The sequence below is a fragment of the Arachis hypogaea genome, chromosome 13 (assembly GCF_003086295.3).
Source record: "Arachis hypogaea cultivar Tifrunner chromosome 13, arahy.Tifrunner.gnm2.J5K5, whole genome shotgun sequence".
Lineage (NCBI taxonomy): Eukaryota > Viridiplantae > Streptophyta > Magnoliopsida > Fabales > Fabaceae > Arachis > Arachis hypogaea.
Window position 1 is genome coordinate 114428448 of NC_092048.1, and position 20016 is coordinate 114448463.

Genomic DNA, 20016 nt, shown 5'->3' on the forward strand with positions numbered 1-20016 from the left:
GTAATCCACGCACATTCTCCACTTTCCATTGGCTTTCTTGACCAGGACTACGTTCGACAGCCAAGTCGAGTAGTCCAGTTCTCGGATGAACCCCACTTCTAGTAAGCTGGCCGTTTGCCTGGCCACCTCGTCAGCTCTTTCTTGGGACATTTTCCTTCTTCTCTGTGTCACCGACTTAGCTTCTGCCTTCATAGTTAGGTGGTGTGACATGAACTAGGGGTCAATCCCTGACATGTCGGCTGGTGTCCAGACGAACAGGTTGCCGTTTGCCCAGATCATTTCCACCAATAGTTCTTTCAAGTCATGAGGGAGGTTTCTATTTACGAAGGTGAACTTTTCTTCCGAGTCGCCAACCCTGAACTTCTCAAGGTCTCCTTCAGGTTCTGGCCTGTCATTGACCCTGGCGTCTAGGTCAACTAGGAAGACCCCGGATGCCTCTTTGGACTTTTTTCTTAGGGAAAGACTGACGTTGTTGCACGCGGCCACCGTTTCCAAATCTCCCCTAATGGATCCAACCGACCCATCATCAGCAACAAACTTCATCATCAATAGCTTGGTACAGATCACTGCTCTGAACTCATTGACGGTTTTCCTTCCCAAGATAAGGTTGTAGACCGTGGAGTCCCTTAGAACAACGAACTCCGCCATTACCGACCTCTTCCCTCGACCTCCTCCTATGGAGACTGGTAGGAAGACTATTCCATCAGGCTTGATAAAGTTATCGCCTAAGCCGACCACATCATGTTGGTGGGTTCTCAGGTCAGTGTCTCGGAGGCCCAGAGCATCAAACACATTACGGAACATGATGTTCGAATCGACTCCGGTGTCCATGAGGATTCGCCTGACCAGACCAGTTCCTACTCTTACCGTGATCACCATAGGAGGGTTCTCCGGCAAGTCGTCGAACCACCGATCCTCTGGTCCGAATGATATTGACGGGACTCTCCTGGGGGAAAGCGCGGGACTAGACGATGACACGGCCAAGACCTTGGTATCTTTCCTGCATGCCGACTTCGACCTAGGGGCGACGTCTCTCCCGACTACAATGTTCACGATGGTGAGGCCACGTTCATTGTCCTCCTCAGGCTCTTGCATTGGTCTCACGGTGCGGATCCTGTCGTCACCAGATCGGTCACGATCCCACCTCCTAGGTTCTCTTATGAGGTGAGAAAATTCTGCCAGCTTACCTTCCTGGATCACCTTCTCCAGAGCATCCTTCAAATCGAAACAATCTTGGGTCTTGTGGCTGAAGCCCTTGTGGTAGTCGCAGTAGAGGTTTTTGTTCCCTCCAGTTCTATCCTTAAGTTGTCGGGGCTTCGACAGGATGCCCTTGTCGGCTATCTGCTGGTACACCTCGACGATCGGGGCTGTTAGGGGAGTGTAGTTAGTAAACTTCCCTACCCGGGGGAACAACTTGAAGGCGTTAGCTGGCCCTCCGTCCTTAGAGTGCTCTTTAGGCCTTTCCCCATTGCCGGGCTGACGAGCAGGGTTATAGGTGGGCTGCCGCTTGTTGGCTGCCATGACTTGGCTAACCTCCTCGTCGTTGGTATACTCCTTGGCCACATTTTGGATTTCTTGCATCGTCCACACGAGCTTAGTGGTAAGGTGATTCTTGAAATCTTCGTTCAGAAACCCGTTCGTCAAGCATAAACTGGCCACTGAGTCGGTCAGGCCGTCAATCTCCAAGCATTCATCATTAAACCTATCCAGGTACTTCCTGGTCGGTTCCCCGCTTCTCTGCGCCACCCCTAGCAAGTTGATCGGGTGCTTAGCTTAGCAATACGTGTGGTAAACTGAGCCAGGAAGGCTCGGGTTATGTCTGTAAACGTGGTCACGGAACCTTGGGGGAGAGCATTGAACCAACGGATCGCCGGCCCCACTAAGGTCATGGGGAAGGCGCGACATCTCACTTCATCACCCACACCTTCCAGATTCATCCTGGCCTCGAAGGCCATTAGATGTTCTTGAGGATTTTGGGTACCGTCATATCTCATGTCCGTTGGCTTATCGAAGTGCTTGGGTAGCCGGACCTCGAGAATGGAGTGGTGAAAAGGGGTCGCCCCCATGATCACGGGGTGTCGTCGCCTCCTTGGTCTTTCTCTGCTATCCTCTCGGTTTTCCTCTTCGGTGCGTCTTGCTGGAGGTCGGGTGTAGATTATAGGGTCTTGCCGTCTCCTCGGCACCTCTCTGCATTTCCCTTGGCTTTCTGGGTCAGACCGGGGGTCGGTATGCCTCTTGAGCGGTCTCTTCGGGGACTTCTCGCTCTGGTTTCCCCCCTCCTTAAGGGCGATCGGGATCGATGTTGACTCGGGGCAGGCTGGTAGCGCTCTTTGCCCGCTAGCTCCCACTCCAGGTTCTGCACCCTGTGACGCAGCTCCTGCATTATCCGAGGATAGTCGCTCCCCATCCCTCCGAAGGGACGCCTTTCCCGGGAGCGGGAGGGAGGCTCCCCTCTCCGAGGGGGGATCTCGTGCGCTCACGAGAGGAAGCCAAGGAGGCTACTCCACTGGTTCGGGGAACCACTTCCTCCTTCCGTGGCTCGCCTCCATCGTCTCCTTCCATGGGACCTAACAGGAAGTCCATTCACACCAGATCCCCACAAACGGCGCCAAATGTTCGGTTGCTGGGTTCCGAACGGGTTAGGTGAGTGGAATGGGCGAAAGGGATGAGGGGGATCTGGACCTGGTTGACGAGCGGATGGGTTTCCCGAGTTGTGGTGTTGGAGAGTGGAAGATGGAGACTTGGCGACTTCCCAAGCTGCGGTGTTGAAGAGGGGGAGCCACCTGCAATGACACGCCGACGCTCTTGTCAGGGATCGTATAGGTGGTAGTGAAGGTAAGGGATTAGTGACGTACCTCAAGGGAGGGGTAGGCCGTCCCCTTATATGCCCTGTCAGTAGGACGGGTCCCACTTGATATAGGTCTCTTTCCTAGAAGTTTCCTCGCCTAGCTATCATGAGGCTGGCTGCTAGGGAGTGGGATTCCATACATTACCCGCAGTTCGGGTGGGTGACGTCCGCTGGGTCGGAGCTCCTGGTCGCCTGGGCCAGGTCAGAACAAAATCAAATCTTTCCCTCCAAAATTAAAGAGTTCTCCCCTCCTCTCTCTCCCTTTATCTATCCCTCTCATTCCTTCAACCACTCTATCTCTTTTATATATCATTATCAAGGACTAATTATAAATTTGACAATCAAGATGTGCAACATGACATTCTTTAATTATATTAAAATTAAAATTAAAATATTAAAAATTAAAATTAAAATATATCTATATATTATATTATTATCTAATTTAATAACAAAATGTGTCACATGGCACTCTTATTAAATTTGAGAGAAAATATTTTCTTCTAAAATTAATAAATTCCCTTCCTAAATCCTCTCATCTACCTCTTTCCCTTTTTTCTATTTCTCTCTACCCTTCTCACTCTATATATAATTCTAATATATTTATATATTATTATCTAATTTAATAATCAAATATGTCACATGACATTCTCTTATTCAAATTGAGAAAAAATATTTTCCTCCAAAATTAATAAACTCCCTTCTTAAATTCTCTCATCTATCTCTTTCCCTTTTTTTATTTCTCTCTACTCTTTTCACTCTATATATAATTTGTAATTTATATTTTATATTAGTAATTTGACAAATCAAAATGTGCCATCAGATATTTTTTTATTGTAATTAAAATAAAATTTTTTCTTTCAAAATTAACAAACTTTCTCTCTCAGTCTTCATCTTTATCTTTCTTTCTCTTTTCTCTCATTTTCTATTTTTCTATCTTTTTGTTCTACAAAAAATAAAATTGACAAAATAATACAATTCAAATAAAAAATATTATTATTATTATTATTATATACATATTTTTTTAGTTTTTTTATTTAGTTTTACATTTTCACTGTTTATCTTTTTAATATATATTTTTATTTTTCTTCTTTTAAATATTTATTAAATATAATTTGGAGAGAATATTAATGTTATGATTAAAAGTTAAAATCAAGATTCAATTGTTTAAAAAATTTAATTTTGAGTTAATTTTATAACTATCAATATAATTTTTTTATGCTAATATCTAATTATATTTTTATATATATAAGGAGAAAAAATATTATTTTTAAATAGCAAGCATAAAAATTAATTATTTCTATTTGTACAATAGACTTAACACCTAATCAAAAGTATACAAGTTAAATCATTTCAAATTTCAGATAACGAATATTAAAATTAAGGTTTAATTATTCTGCAAGTCCATATAGTTTCACCAAATTTTCAATTAGGTCACTATACTTTTTTTCTTTTGAATTGGGTCCTTAGATGTTAAATTTTTTTTTCAATTTAGTCCCTACCGTGACAAAACCGTTTAAAATAACAGAATATTCTATTCAAAAATCGAATATTCTCCTAATTAAGTTATAATAGCTAATTAAACCCACTTCTATTTTTTTAAAATACCAAAATTACCCTTGCCATTTTATCCAAAAACAAAGAACCTAGTAAGCCCTTGTTCTCTGAAGTCACTGCCTTTCTCCTCCGATCCATTCGATGGTGTCGTCCTCCATCTGCAGCGGCGGCGACGTCGTCGTCGTCCTTGGCGGCGTGAGCGTCCATCGTCTTTATCGTCCGTCGTCCTTGGTCTGCGCTGCACTGCTCTGCGCTGGTCGTGCGTCTGCTCTACTCTGCTTCCCACTAGTGGTGTGTCACTTCCGTCGCGTTCCCTCGTCGTGGATCACTACGCCGCTACTCGCGTCGCCACACCTCGCCGCACCTCGCCTTGCTGCCTGAAGTCGATCTTCCAAAACAGGTAACAGGTTAATTTTTTCTTTTGTTTTTTTAAAGTTAATGAAACAGGTTTAAGCAAATGATAATTTTTCTGATTTCTGAATTGATTTAATATACCTATTTGTTTAATTGAATTCTGAATTCTTTTGATACAATAGTTTGGGTTTACAATATGAATATATATGTAAGGGTTTTGTGAATTGATGAATTGACATATGAATTGATTTTGTTGATTATGAATTTACTTTATTGTTGATGGTTGTTGCTGTGATGAATACCATGCTTCTTCTAACCACCGGTTCTGTTCTTGTCGAGGCTTCGCCTCATGATTTCTTTCGGGGTGGAGGTCGAGATGGAGAAGGCTTAAACTATCTTGGTCGCTTATTGATGAAGCTAAGATCAGAGTTTCTTGGTGAGTCGTCATCATCGTGCGAACAATTGAAGTTTTTAACAGTGCGTTCTATGTCTTCCTATTTCTGAAACAATTTATCTCTGTTCTTCATCTTTTGTTTTTTGGTATACAAGTCACGGCTTCTAAACTCGAACTGGCTTTACATGTATTTTCTTTGCAGTGATGCTAAAATTAGCTATATCTCTATTGTAACTTAAGCTCAACTGCTTTGCCCATGTTGTAGTATACGTCATGGATGTTTAGGATAATGAGTTGTATAATGAGTTGTGGTTTTGGCATGTTCATCTTTTAATTCATTTATCAACATGATGTGTCAAATTTGTGTGAACCTATTTATTTTCCCCTGTTCTTTCTTTTGGCAGCTTGTCTGATCAATGAGCATGATCAAATTGATCCATTTTGAGGGTTTAGGTGAGGCTGATTGGACATTACTGCAACTTTAGTTAGAGTCTATGTAGTTATTTTGTTGACATCCTAGTTGATAATGAACTTGTCCAAGAAAGTATCCCAAACGACGATGTCAGCTCCCTGATGATATAACCCCTGATTTCAAGGTCGTGAGAGAAGAGTCCCAAGGTCTTAATGACCTTTCTTTAGCAGGCTTATCCATACATGATGATATTGAAGGCTTGATGTTTCATTCTTCTAAAGGAAGTAGATATATATTCAATGAGCAGGAAGAATTATCTCAGCAGCACATTAATGGCAATAACTTCTTAGATGACATCTTTGCTGAGAATGCAATCGTGGATGATACTAATTTGAACCCTTTGGAGTTCTTAGCTTCTCTGTTCCCTGGTTTTGCTGCAGAAAGCCTTGTGATAGTGACATTGGTTTCAATTCGGACATTGGTTCAGACTTTGATTGAAGCTTTTGATGGAAAGAGCTAACTTGTTGGGACACCTGATGAACTCAAGTTTGCTCTTTCAGAACCGGTTGTTATTAATGTTATTGTTGATCTTTATGCCAGTTCAGAGAGTCGGAGGCTGCAACACAAGAATTGATTTCCAGATTTTATGTATTATACTGAAACTATGCTTTCTATGGTTTTCATTTTTAGATTTCAAATTACATAGCCTTGTGGTTTTCTATAGTATACCATGATATGATAAAGACACAAACTATATTTCATGAATCTACACAAATGTAAAATGTTACATGATCATAATAAATACTTGAATGATGGAAATTGAATTTTATATATACTTTTTACTATTATTTCTGTTTTATTTTATTCATTACTTTTTTTTATATGTTGTATTTTGAAAGTCAAAAAAATAAAAAGAAATTATTTTTGGTACAATTTGTATATAAATAAGTAAAAGAATGATAGTGACAAAATAAAAGGGATTATAGGAATATCTTTCATGTCGTAGAATCATTGAATAAGGATTATAGGAATATCTTTTATTGAATATTTATAGTTTTATCGAATTTTCAATTAGGTCCTTATACTTATTTTCTTTTCAATTAGGTCCCTAAGGGTATACAAGTAATTTCACAATTTATTAACATTTTTTTACGTTTAACGTTAACAGGGACTAAATTGAAAAAAATGATGTATAGGGACCTAATTGAAAAGAAAAAAAGTATAGGGACCTAATTGAAAATTTGGTAAAACTATAGGGACCTGCAGAGTAATTAAACCTAAAATTAATTATTAGTAATAAATCAAACTCTTTCACATGAAAATAATAACTAAAAATCTTATTATTTGATCTTTTTTCTACAAAGACCCTGGTCTTTTTAGCCGACGGAGACTTTTGTCTCCTACGATCTTTTTTGTAAAAATAGTTTGATTTTATAAATCTTTTGTGCTATAATCTATAATGTCAAGACAAAACCGATATAGTTTTAAAAGATTTATATTTCCGTAATGTAATTGCAGGTAAAAATAATAATTTGTTTGTAATTTTAAAATTCTAAAGAATAAGAGTAATGGAGAATTGTTTTATTTTTTTATGTAACTAACATGTTTTTCGACTAGTTGGTTATAATTGACTATATCTCAAGTTGAATTTTTAGCGGAGTCTGTTTTTAAATATTAGATAATTAATACTTTTATTTTTATTTTATATTTAAATTAACCAACTTTTTATTTTTATTTTTATTTTTTTTACTGAAAATATTGACTATAACATTTTCATTGGAAAATATGAATAATATGTGGAAAATTAAATACATCAAGTGGCAACATATATATAGGACAATTTACGTAATTAAAATATTTGGACTTACCAAATAATAACTTTATAAAACACCAGACGCAATTGCAACTTTCTTAACTATATGTAAACCGCGACACTCTGACGCGGATTAGTGTTTGCACGTAAACCGCTACACCTTATCGCGGTTTACGTTGAGATGCTGCAATTACATAAAATGCTACACCCTGTAGCGGTTTATGAAGAAATGGCATGCATGAGGAAACAGCAGGACCCTGTAGCGGTTTCTTCAGAATGCGACAGTTTGAAAAATGCCTATATATACCCAGCAAGTTGTGTAGAGTGTCATTTTCATTCAAAACCTTAGAATGGAGAGTGAGGAGAGTTTTTTAGTCTTAGTCATTGCTCTGAAAAAATAAAAAAGAGTAAAAGTCACGGTGTAAAGTTTACCGATAGAGAACCACTGAGTGTTTTTATCAGGTCATCTAATACACTGTTAGATCTAAAAATAAATATATTGCAAAAATTGAGCGTGTGCGGGACAAAGTGGGTGAAGAAGCTGTTCTACAAGATTCCTATTGTGGTTGTGTCAACTGGCGTGAAATATGAAACATTCGTGATAGGGTCCGATGAAGATATGCAGGTATTATTTCATTGTCAGGAGAGTTTTCCGGAAGTGAGGATACATGAGTTGTTTGCGAAGTTGGAACACGGCACCGATAGTTCTGAGGCATCGGTGCCAAATCCTCAATTGACTACGATGGGGGGTGCTTCTACATCAATGCCTGTCGTTGCACCTGATTGTTTGTTGGCTAATCGTCCATGTGGTGCAGTTGGGGTAGTTATATCAGCCTATCCGATTGCAGACGTTGGATGTGAGGGTGAACCGGATCGGGTTGAAAATGCGATGCGAGAGGATGATTCGGATGAAGAGCCTGCTGACATTGGTGGGGACAGTGATGATGATATTCCTACAAACCCAACAACACGTCAGGTACCGTCAAGTTTCGGCACATATCAACATGCTCCACACTTCTCTACCCTGAACTTAGAAGCCATCAGCCAACCGCCGGACATAGGTCCTACCTTTGGGGGTCAAGGATTGCACGAGGGAAATGCTGCAGTTAAATTTTAAATTGGCCAATCTTTCCAAAGTAAGGAGGAAGTTGTTCTGAGTGTAAAGGATTACAGTATTCACTGTGGTGTTGAGTATAGGGTGATAAAATCGGATCATCTAAGTATCATGGGAGGTGCAAGGAGTTTGATAAAGGTTGCACGTGGATGATTCGCATCACACTTTGGCAGCAAAAGAGTACCTGGAAGGTTCGACGGTACAACGGACCACACAATTGCTTGGCTACATCGATATCAAGTGACTACCGACAACTTGATTATCATGTCATTTATGCGAAGATCTTTCCTCTAGTTCGAGCCGATGCGGAGGTTTCGATAAATGTGTTGCAAGAAGCTACTGAAGCAACGTATCGGTTCAGGCTTAGTTACAGGAAGGCCTGGATGGTTAAACAGAAGGTAGTAGCACAGATCTACGGAGATTGGGAAGAGTACTATGCCGAGCTGCCCCGTTCGATCCTTGGTGTGCAGTCTACCATGGAGGGAACAGTTGCGTTATTGAAGACTTCTCCGGTTCGAGTCGGTGATCAAGTTGACGATTCTACCGTGTACTTTCATCGTCTTTTTTGGACATTTCCTCCTTGTGTTGAAACTTTCCGACATTGCAAGACTCTGATAAGTATAGACGACACTCATCTTTATGGCAAGTATGGCGGCACTTTGCTTCTGGCTATCGTGCAAGATGGAAACTCCAACATCTTGCCAATTGCTTTTGCCCTCGTGGAAGGGAAAATGCGGAGTCATGGTTTTTCTTCCTGACCAACCTGCGCCAACATGTGACTCCGCAGGAGGGGATACTGGTCATCTTGGACAGGCACAACGGCATCAAGGCTGCACTTGAGGCACCTGACAGTGGCTAGCTACCTCCTCATGCATATCGAGCATTTTGTATTCGGCATGTTGCAGGTAACTTCTCACTCAATTTCAAGGGCAATGAGCAAAGCGTTTACTTGTGAACGCTGCTTATGCGAAGACTGAGGCAGAGTTTGACTATTGGTTTGATATCATGTGTACTGAGAATCCAGCTATGTGTGACTGGGCGAAAAGAATAGAGTATGATAAGTCAACTCAGCACTAGGACGGCAGCAGACGGTTCGGTCACATGATGACTAATATATCTGAGTGTGTTAACTCTATTTTGAAGGGTACAAGAAATCTTCCGGTAACCACCCTAGTGACGTCCACATACGGTCGACTTGCGGAGTTGTTTGTGATTCGAGTTGTTTGTGATTCTGGTAACCGCGACATCTCAATAATGCACCGACAGAGGCTCATCCAGCCAGAACCAACGCGTGTTCAGCCTAGCCAAGTGGTACAAACCAGCCCTCTCCAAATAAGGTATGATCCTATCATGCAATGGCATATTCTGTTGCCTGCGAACGCTATAAACACACCGGCTTGGCTGCATATTGTGACAAAAATAAGAAAAACTTGATTAATTTCTAATACTTACAGATCCAAACCGTAATTTATATATCAAAACAAAAACTACGGTGGCCACATAATGTATCGAATCAGTTAACTAAAATGTTAAATATAGTTCTCCTATAATCACTATTACTATAATTTTGTTCAAAAAGAGAGACAGGTATCATCATTTATATGAACGACACAACGAACATATGAACATTATAATAACTAACGATTGTCCAACTTTAGCATCCATAAGTCATAGGTTCTAAAATTTAAAGTTTCACATCTGCAACTTAAATTTTAGCTTCGAGTCAACAAACCTTACATTATTTACTTAAAATTTAAACTTTAAATTTCAATTGTAAACTCTATACCTTCAAAAATTTAAATTTAAAATTTCAAAATTTAAATAATAATTTCAAAAACTAACATCAACCCATAAATCTTACATTTCAAATTTTGATCTTAATTTTTAAATACCTAACTTCAAATTCTCTACATTTATTTTTAAATTTTAATTTTCAAACTCTAAACTAAACTAAGGTTTTGTTTTCTAATTAATATATCCTAAATAATACATAAATATACGTAAATATCCTAACAAAAAAAATAAAAAAATTTACCTCTTCATCGATGCTGCCGGCAACGTGAAGCGCCCTTCTTACGCTATGGTTCCACTTGGAGAGATTGCTCCAAAAAACTCAAATTCATAGAGTCATAGTAGCTGTTGTGTTTTTGACTTTTTGACTTTGCGTGTGTGTCTGCTACCGCTTAAGAAAGTCAACATTACGCATCTCAAGTTCTCAACTTAGACATAGAAGCAGTTCCAAATTAGCAAGGCAGAGAGGATCAAAACTCAAAAAGCCAAAAGGGAAAGGAAGATGGGGAAGCTGAAGGTGTATGCAGATCGCATGTCCCAGCCTTCTCGTGCAATCCTCATCTTCTGCAGGTACACACTACTCACTCTCACTCTGTCACTCATGACATCCTTTAATAATACAATCAAACAGTCTCTGATTGTGCACAACTCCCTTCTTTGTAAAGGGTTAATGGAATTGACTTCGAGGAGATTAAGGTAGATATTTCCAAAGGTCACCACCTCACTCCTGACTTTACGGGTACTTATCTATCTATCTATCTCTATTTGTTGGTGTCTATTATCTCTGCTCTGCTGATTCAACAAATTTCTATCTAACACGTCTTATATTTCTTGTACGATTTGGTTGCAATAGTTGGTGCTGTCCGCTCTGCTACTTAATGCGTTGTTTGATATCTTTGCAGAAGTAAACCCTCTGCAGAAAGTTCCGGCTATTGTTCATGGAAACTTGAAGCTCTCCGAGAGGTAATTCTTGATAAGAAACCGTGCTTTTTAACCCTCCTTTCTTATTTTAATGCTTATGGCGGTGCTCCATTGCACCTGTTGGTTATCACTGGGTTGTCAAGGTTATTTATGTACATCATGACTATCAAAATGAAGGAAATATGTTGGGATATCCTAATTTAAATCTGAAACATGACATGTATTTTATTTAAGTATTCTCCATTCTGTTCACTTTATGGTTTTGTTAGTCTAATTTGTGTAATTCACTTTATAAATACGTGAATTTGTGTTTCTTTACAATGCTTATGTAAGTGGTGGAATTAATCTTGTTTTCTTTTGGCAGCCATGCAATCCTAGTATATCTTGCTTCTGCTTTTACTGGAATTGCTGACCACTGGTTAGTAGAACCATCTCATCTGCTTCTTGTGACCTGATGAACTGCTATTGTTTTAATCTTTATAGAGTACTCGTTACTTGGGAACTCTTAGATTTCAGAATTGAACTGTTACATTGTCCATTAGTAAAACACGATTTTGGGTTCATTTCCCTCATTTCTGTATGTTCATTGAAAGGACAGAATAGGGTGACAGAGATTAGAATAAATAACTTGATAAATTATAACATCTTCCATTTTGATTCATCAGGTATCCAACTGAGCTGTCTAGAAGAGCCAAAATTAACTCAGTAATGGATTGGCATCATTCTAATTTACGAAATGGAGCAGGTAGATACATTCAAATCTAAACATGTTTGAACTCCTTTAAGTAATGTGACTAGCCATGTGCAGTTGATTTTGTTTTCTCTAGACTTGTATGCTAGTTAGCGATTGTTAAACAAATTACTAGAAGAAAATCCAGGAATGTGGTTATTATTCATCATTTGTTGTATGACTTTGCAGTGAATTATGTAATACATACTACACTAGCACCTGCCCTTGGCCGTCAACTGAATCCAAAAGCAGCTACTGAAGCAGAAAAGGTTTTATTATCTTCTCTGAAAGCACTGGAGGATTTCTGGCTCAATGGAGATGATGGAGGCTTTCTGTGTGATAACACCCAACCATCGGTGGCTGATCTCAGCATGGTTTGTGAACTTATGCAACTTGAGGTAACTAGATATGACTTGATCATTATTATTGTCATGAATGCTTCATTACCTGATAAATAGCTCTTGTAAGTATGGTAGCTATATTCCCAATTTGTGAGCTTAAAATTTCTTATTGTAAACGATGCTATCAATTGACTTGTCGTCTTGAAATCTTTGGTTGAACCACAATGGTGGTTGGTAATATGTGTGATATCTTTTAGCATGAATCTATAAGATATCTAATTCTCTAATTGAACTCTGAATTATCACAGGTTTTGGATGAGAGGGATCGCAGTCGAATATTATCTCCTTACAAGAAAGTTCTTCAGTGGATTGAGAATACAAGAACTGCAACGAATCCTCATTTTGAAGAAGTACATAATATCCTTTACAGAGTTAAAAAGAAATTCGAACAGCAGCGTGCAAGGACAGCTGAAACGGGGACTGATCCTAGCAACAAGATGGGGGGACCTTCAAAGATGTGAAACTGATGACTTTATCTTTGTTGCTGAAGTGTGACATAAATTGGATTTTCCTTTCAGAATACCTGTACGCCTTATAATAAAGGTCTCATATGAATGCTACACCACTATATATGGAGTATCCGCAGCATATTTTGCAAGTGTAAGACTCAGAAATAATAGAAGAGATGCGATTGTACATGGGTAACACATCTTTTGTTTTTATCTTCAATCCAAGCATATAGCTGAGTGTTACATTTTGTAACTTGTGCTTGTAAGGTTGATGAACACCTCGATTTGATTTGTGTAATTTGGATGCAAAGCCAGGATAGAGTGGTACCTACTGAAACAGATTTGTGGAGAACTGTATACTACGAATACAAACATATGTTGATCAGCACCTGTTTGGCAAAGAAAATTAACTGAAGAGTCTGCTGAAAATCTTACAGCAGATAGACAGTATAAGAAAAAATAGCAGGACTGGTAAAGGCTTTTCGTTTTGTACATTATTCTAACGTCACAACAAACAGTTTTTTACATGCAGAACAGAATCATCCAAGCATATTTACAGATTCATGGTCGTCTAACAAGTGACTCCTATCCAAATTTATTGATCAGAAATTCAGAACAACTTAACAAACCACTCCTTCAAGTAAACACACAATAGCTAAAGCAAATCCCCTAAATTCTATTGATTCATATTTTATCATCATTCAATGCTTATGCCCCTTATCTCAAGGTTGTCCAGCTTCTTGGGTCTCCTGTAATATTTCAATAGTAGAGAACAACAAACAACGCTGACTGAAGAGGCGGCCATAGCAGCCCCGGCAATCCATGGTGGCAACCGAAATCCTGTAGAAGGGAAAAGAGCTCCAGCAGCAATTGGGATTCCAAGAAGATTATATCCCAAGGCCCAAATGTAATTGAGTCTGATACGCCAAAATGTTTTCCTAGAAAGGTCAATGGCAGTTATCACATCCTCCAAGTTGCTCTTCATCAAGACAATATCAGCAGCCTCAATGGCAATATCAGTTCCAGCACCAATTGCCACTCCTACATCTGCTGCTACAAGTGCTGGTGAGTCATTTATACCATCCCCCACCATAGCCACTATGCATCCAGAAGCCTTTTTGAAAAAAGAAAAGTAAATAAAAGTCCACTTAATATGTTTCGAAACAACTATAATATCTATATCTTTTTGAAATAGCACTTTAATAAGTGAATGCAAATGAATGCTGAACTTTTTTCTACCAAAACAATGTACCTGCAAGTCCTTGACTTTCTCTGCCTTTTGCTCTGGTTTGGCCTCAGCATTAACAGTTTCAATTCCAACTTCCTTTGCTATAGAATTTGCAGTACCCCAGTTGTCCCCAGTCACCATGATGCTCCTTATGTTCATGGACTTGAGAATGGAAATGACTTCTTGTGCGCTGGGTTTCAGTGGATCAGATATTGCTAAAACTCCAACTACTTCCCCACTTATAGATACTAAAATCCCAGTTTGAGCCATCTCTTCAGCTTCTGCTAGTATATCTTCAGCATCTGCAGGAACTACAACATTGTGTTCAACCATCAAGTTCTTGTTTCCCACTATTACTTCCTTGTTCCGAACAGTGGCCTTCACTCCATGTCCAGTAATGGAGACAAAATCCCTTGCTTCTGGCCAAACAGGATTCTCTTCATCTCTCAGTTTCTTGGCATACTCAACTATGGCCTTAGCCAGTGGATGCTCACTATTCACCTAAAATAGGCAAGTAACATATAAGGTAATGAGTATTTATTCATGAATAACCATAATAATAAAATGCCTACCTCAGCAGCAGCCACAAGTTCATAGAATTCTTGTAGTACCATATTTGTCAAAAGTTTTGTATTTACCACCACAGGCTTTCCAATAGTAAGGGTACCTGTCTTGTCAAAAACAATGCAGTTCACCTACGAAAACAAAAAGTCATAGTTCATAAATCCGGATGTTGTATTTATATATAAATGATTGTAGTGACAGGAAAAAAAAGAAGCTCTAGTGAGTATTCTAATATGAAACCCTGACCTTGTGAGCGCTTTCTAATGCCTGTCCTCCTTTGATCAGCACACCTTGAGATGCACCAACTCCAGTGCCAACCATAACAGCAGTTGGTGTTGCTAATCCTAAGGCACATGGGCAGGCTATGACCATGACTGAAATCCCAAACTGCAAAGCAAGCTCAAAGCTGTCCATTGAAGATGGTATCCAAGACTCTGGGTAAGCATGAAATCTTCCAGCTAGAAACCAAGAAAGCCAAGTTGAAAACGAGATCAAAATGACCTGCATAAACATACCCCTTTATATAAACCAAAAATCTGTCTAGAAAATAATCAGTTTAAAGAACTCATGTCATGAATAGGTTACCAAAGGCACAAAGTATTTGGAAATGCGGTCAGCAAACTTCTGCACCGGAGCCTTGGCCATTTGAGCCGATTCGACTAGTCGAACAATCTGAGAAAGAGCACTCTCTGAGCCAACCCTGGTGGCCTTAATATGCAGCACCCCATTCTCATTCACCGTCCCTCCAATAACAGTATCACCCTTTCTCTTTGAAACAGGACGCGCCTCGCCTGTGATCATGCTCTCATTCACATGGCTCTGACCCCATATGACAAATCCATCTGAAGCTACTTTTGCTCCAGGAATAATCTTAATCACATCATTCTTTTGAATCAACCGGCTATCAATCTCTTGTTCACCAATAACATTCCCTTCACTGTCAAGTGACAACAAGATTGCTGTGTCAGGAGTCAAGTTCATCAGCTTGGCAATTGCATTGGATGTCTTCCCCTTGGCCAGAACTTCAAGATACTTTCCCAACAGAATAAATGAAATAAGCATAGCGCTGGTCTCAAAGAAATCAGTTCCTTTGAAACTGTGAGAGGTAGCAGCTCTAAGAACAGAATATACTGAATAGAAGTATGCTGCATTTGTTCCCAAGGCAATCAAAACATCCATGTTAGCAGAGCCATGGCGCAACGCTTTGTATGCGCCAGAGTAAAATCTCCGGCCTATAATGAACTGCACTGGTGTGGAAAGAACCCATCTTATGATCTCCCCCACAGTAAGCATATTGACAACCTTTGAATCCAGTCCATGCTTAGTTCCAGGGATATACATAAGCACCATAGAAGTTAAAAAAACAGGAATAGTAAACAGTAAACTCCATAGAAATGATCTATAGTATTGCTTGATTTCTTCTTTTCTGTGAGTGTTCCTTCTTCCTCCTTCTTCAGGGAATATTTTAGCCTTGAAACGCCTCGAGCCGGTTTCCTCAATGACATTGATGAAATTCCTTGGCCCTGTTAAATCCGGTTTATAAGAAAGAGATACTTTGTTGAACTCAGGGTGTATTTCTATGCCTTGTACTCCAGGGAGTGCCTGAAGAGAGTTTTCAATGAGTCTCATGGAACGCTCAGTTCTTACACCTTCAACTTGAAGGTATATCTTGCTCATGTCTTCACCGGTGCTGATGAGTGTGGCCTCAAAACCAGTGTCTTCTGTGGCCACCAAGATTTGATTGTAGCTAATGAGGTTCGGATCGTAGTGAACTTCGGCTTCTTCGGTCGCTAAAGCCACCTGAGCCTTGAGCACACCTTGAATAGCTTGAAGAGCAGATTCAACGGTGGAGGAACAAGAGGTGCAAGTCATTCCTTTGATGCGCATCCGGCATACCTGAACATTTCTCTCATTGGATTCGTCTCTGTCTAAGGTGGCTTCAAAACCAGCATCTTCAATGGCCTCCCGAATGGTCTCCTCCTAAGAATATCAATCAATGAAGAAGCAAATTAACACATCTACTAATGATGCCACTACTACAGTGATAACGGAAAGTCTGAAACTATGCGTGAGCCAAATATTAAAATTAAAAAAAAAAAAACAGAAAAAGGCTCAAATTCAGTAAGAAAACAGCAAAGAAGTTCATGCATGCTCAAACAATTTGATCCATTCTCTAGTTGCCAATTTTACGAGAGTTTTAATGTTAATTATTAAAAAAAAAAGCTTGATTGACTCACTTTTTGTATTATATTAACTAATGACTACACTCTTTTATTTATTAACTATCTATAAAAATAATAAAAATATAATTAACTGAGATGACAAGTAAGTGATTTATAAGTTAGTTAAGAAATTTTGAATTTGGTGATACTCACGTACATATTCAAATTATACAACATAGCATACATAAGTACATATTTTAAATAGGAAAAAAAAAGGGAGGTCCACAAAAATATTATTTACTCTCTCTTCTTCTCTTTATGTATGCTATATATGTTTTGAATATGTAAGTGGGTATAAGATCAAGAAGCAACTAGCAACGGAGAAAACCCTAGCAGAAAAAGAGTACGTACTCTGTACTCAGGGAGAATGAGAGAAGGAGAATGAGAGAAGGAGAGAGCGGGAGAGAGCGTTTGAAAGTGAAACACGGTGAAAAAAATGGTCATGCCATCGAAAGAGATAAGGGGGAGAGCGTGAAAGGGTTTGCATTAGGTGTGAAGGAGGGATCAAGTAAGGGCAACCTTAGTTCTAGGGTGACTTCCAAGATTTCTTTCCGTGACAAGGTTATTGGATGACTAGATATGGTGTCAAGATTAACTCTAATCATGTTATTTGGTTTGAGTCTTGTACTGATCTCCAGCAAATCATTCGCTCGAATATAAGATAGTATTTGCTTTGTTTCTTTCCATGTTTAGACAAAAAAAATGTAAGTGGGTATCTACATTTGGATTCATATATATAAGAGTACTTCAAAAAAAAAAAACTGTGTATTAATTTTTTTTATATGAATAATATAGAAGTATAGATATATCGAATTTAGTATATTTTTATTATCATTAAATAAAGTACTTTTTAAAATAATATATAAAAAATAAATTATAACCACCGTATTCATTATAGCATAATCATATACTAGAATGATCCTATATAAAAATAAAAGATAAAAAATGATGTACTATTCATTTTTTTAGGGTTTCATAAATCAACATCAATGTTGTTAGAGTTCAACTGTGCAGTAGGAATGGATTACTTCCACGAGAATATAGTATGATAAGACAATACTAAAATAAGACTAAGGGAAGAATAATTGTTATTAAAGAAATACTTAATTAAAAATTTGGATGTAAAACTTGATAATTTCATGTTCATATAATTGATTAATTAGTCACAAAACCGGATAAAGAATTGTCAAACGTGTATGAGCATCACAATCTCCATTGTTCATTCAGTTCTGCATAGTACAATAATCAATGGAAGCAAAATCCTTGAAATCACATATATACACATTCACGTAAGATATGATAGCTAGGGTTAGCAATAACTAGTAAAGTTTAATAATGGTGTACTTACGTTAACGAAAGTGGGGTAGAAGAGGACCTGAGCACGGTTGTTAAGAACATCTACGACGGCCTCACGAATACCCGGAAGGCGTTTGATGGATTTTTCGACGGAGCCGGCACAGGCGGAGCAAGTCATTCCAGTGACGCAGAAATAGGCTTTTGCCAAGACCATAGTGTCCATGCTGCTCCCTTCTGCCGCCGAGACGCCCTTTGGATACCTCGGCATAGAAGGGTAGCGTGGTCGCGGCGAAAGGTGGCCGGAACTCGAGCCTCCATCGTTGCACACGCAAGCTAACGCGAGAAAGTTATTAGCCATGGAGGCATGCGAACAATAACTAACGTAACAACAAGATAGAAGCAGAAAATGCGTAACTTCAAATTAAAGGTTCAGTATCATTATCTGCTTTCCATCCCTTCTATTTATACTCGAATCTTGGCTTGGTTCTTAATTCAATTTTCTTTTTCCCTTTATTGCTCCAGACGGTGATAAACCCTGCTGGGCTCATGAAATTCAGCGACAAGACTTCCATATTATATCTAATAAATAAATATTTCCTGCCTCATTTATAATATTAATATTTGGGAGCCACTTAGATAAAGATGTCAAAAATATTTTTTTTTTAAAGGTGTTTTTTAAAAATTAGAATTTAACACATATAATCAATTAAATTGTATTATTTTTATTAAAATTAGACTGGACAAATCAGTTTAGCAAAAAAATTAATAAATTAAATTTTTAAACCAGTATAAATTAATATTTTTTTATAAAAAATTACTACAATATCCCTATTATAAAATACAACTAAAATATCCCTAACGATAGAGAAGAAAAGGGCTAGAATTTAAAATTCTCAAAATTAATATATATAATAAGAGTATTTTAGTCATTTTATATAATAGGATATTGTAGTCATTTTTTATAAAAAAATAATATTAATTTAGACGAATTTAAAATTTGATTCACTATTTTTCGGTTAAATTAATTTGTCTGACCTAATTTTGACAAAAATAACATAATTTAAGTGATTATATGTGTTAAATTTTAATTATTAAAAAATATCTTTAAAAAAAGACGTTTTTTGCGTTTTTATGGGAGCATCCCCTTAATATTTTTAGTTTAATTTTGATGCTAATAGTTTATAGTTATACAATCATATCCATCTACTTAAATGATTATTCATATAGTTAATAAAAATAATAATAATTTTTTATAATGTGATATTATATTATTAGATGCATATGTAAAATTATTTTATATAATAGCATAATTTTTTCATACTCATCTAAAAGATCGCGAATTTGAATCTCTCTATCTTTAATAAAAAAAAGTATATCAAAATTAAATTCTTAATATTCGTCTATTTGTATAAAAAATATTTAAATTATTTTTAGAAAATAAAATAAGAAGATACATGTTAATTATTGAAAAATATTATTATCAAGATGTAGATGCAGCTGACCATTTTATTTTTACTTTGAATATATTGTATTGATGTAGACTCTAACCAATTGTAATTAGTATCTTAACAGAATTGCATTAAACCACTTAATCAAGTATTTATATTTGTGTATCTGATCATTTATTGTTAAGTAATAAATTTTAAATGGAACTTAAATTTAGATTTTTTCACTTAAATAAAATAATCTCATTCTAAATTTACTTGATTTTCCTAAAATTATTTTTGAGATCTAAATATTCTTTTTCTAATAATATATAAGTCGTTCTAAAATTTTGTAGTTTATATAATATATTAATCACTGCACCTTATTAAAACGATTTATGCATGACTTGTGAAGAGTAACATCTAAATCTAGGGCTGGCAATGGATAGGGTATGGTAAAATTTGGACTCTATCCTAACTCTACCTGCAGGTTGAAAATTT

General features: G+C 37.7%; 2 protein-coding genes across 2 annotated transcripts; one reads left to right on the forward strand and one right to left on the reverse strand.

The window, feature by feature from the left end:
* Positions 1-10542: 10542 nt before the first annotated feature.
* LOC112732773 (glutathione S-transferase T1) lies at positions 10543-13169 on the forward strand. Its single transcript, XM_025781553.3, has 7 exons — positions 10543-10850; positions 10946-11019; positions 11183-11243; positions 11566-11619; positions 11867-11946; positions 12121-12329; positions 12581-13169. The coding sequence occupies exons 1-7, from the start codon at positions 10783-10785 to the stop codon at positions 12791-12793; spliced, it is 759 nt and encodes a 252-aa protein (XP_025637338.1). The 5' UTR covers positions 10543-10782; the 3' UTR covers positions 12794-13169.
* A 21-nt stretch (positions 13170-13190) lies between these two features.
* LOC112732772 (probable copper-transporting ATPase HMA5) lies at positions 13191-18528 on the reverse strand. Its single transcript, XM_025781552.3, has 6 exons — positions 18144-18528; positions 15159-16553; positions 14820-15074; positions 14582-14704; positions 14034-14510; positions 13191-13895 (listed from the first exon to the last, which is right to left on the reverse strand). The coding sequence occupies exons 1-6, from the start codon at positions 18447-18449 to the stop codon at positions 13479-13481; spliced, it is 2973 nt and encodes a 990-aa protein (XP_025637337.1). The 5' UTR covers positions 18450-18528; the 3' UTR covers positions 13191-13478.
* Between the last annotated feature and the right edge of the window lie 1488 nt (positions 18529-20016).

Excerpts from the sequence above, each read along its gene's own strand:
- LOC112732773 (XM_025781553.3), top strand. The coding sequence starts at position 10,783 with ATGGGGAAGCTGAAGGTGTATGCAGATCGCATGTCCCAGCCTTCTCGT. Across the intron at positions 11,020-11,182 it reads CCTCACTCCTGACTTTACGG|AAGTAAACCCTCTGCAGAAA; the intron begins GTACTTATCTAT and ends ATATCTTTGCAG. Across the intron at positions 11,620-11,866 it reads ACTGGAATTGCTGACCACTG|GTATCCAACTGAGCTGTCTA; the intron begins GTTAGTAGAACC and ends TTGATTCATCAG.
- LOC112732772 (XM_025781552.3), bottom strand. The coding sequence starts at position 18,449 with ATGGCTAATAACTTTCTCGCGTTAGCTTGCGTGTGCAACGATGGAGGC. Across the intron at positions 15,075-15,158 it reads CCAAATACTTTGTGCCTTTG|GTCATTTTGATCTCGTTTTC; the intron begins GTAACCTATTCA and ends ATGTTTATGCAG. Across the intron at positions 14,511-14,581 it reads AACTTGTGGCTGCTGCTGAG|GTGAATAGTGAGCATCCACT; the intron begins GTAGGCATTTTA and ends TGCCTATTTTAG.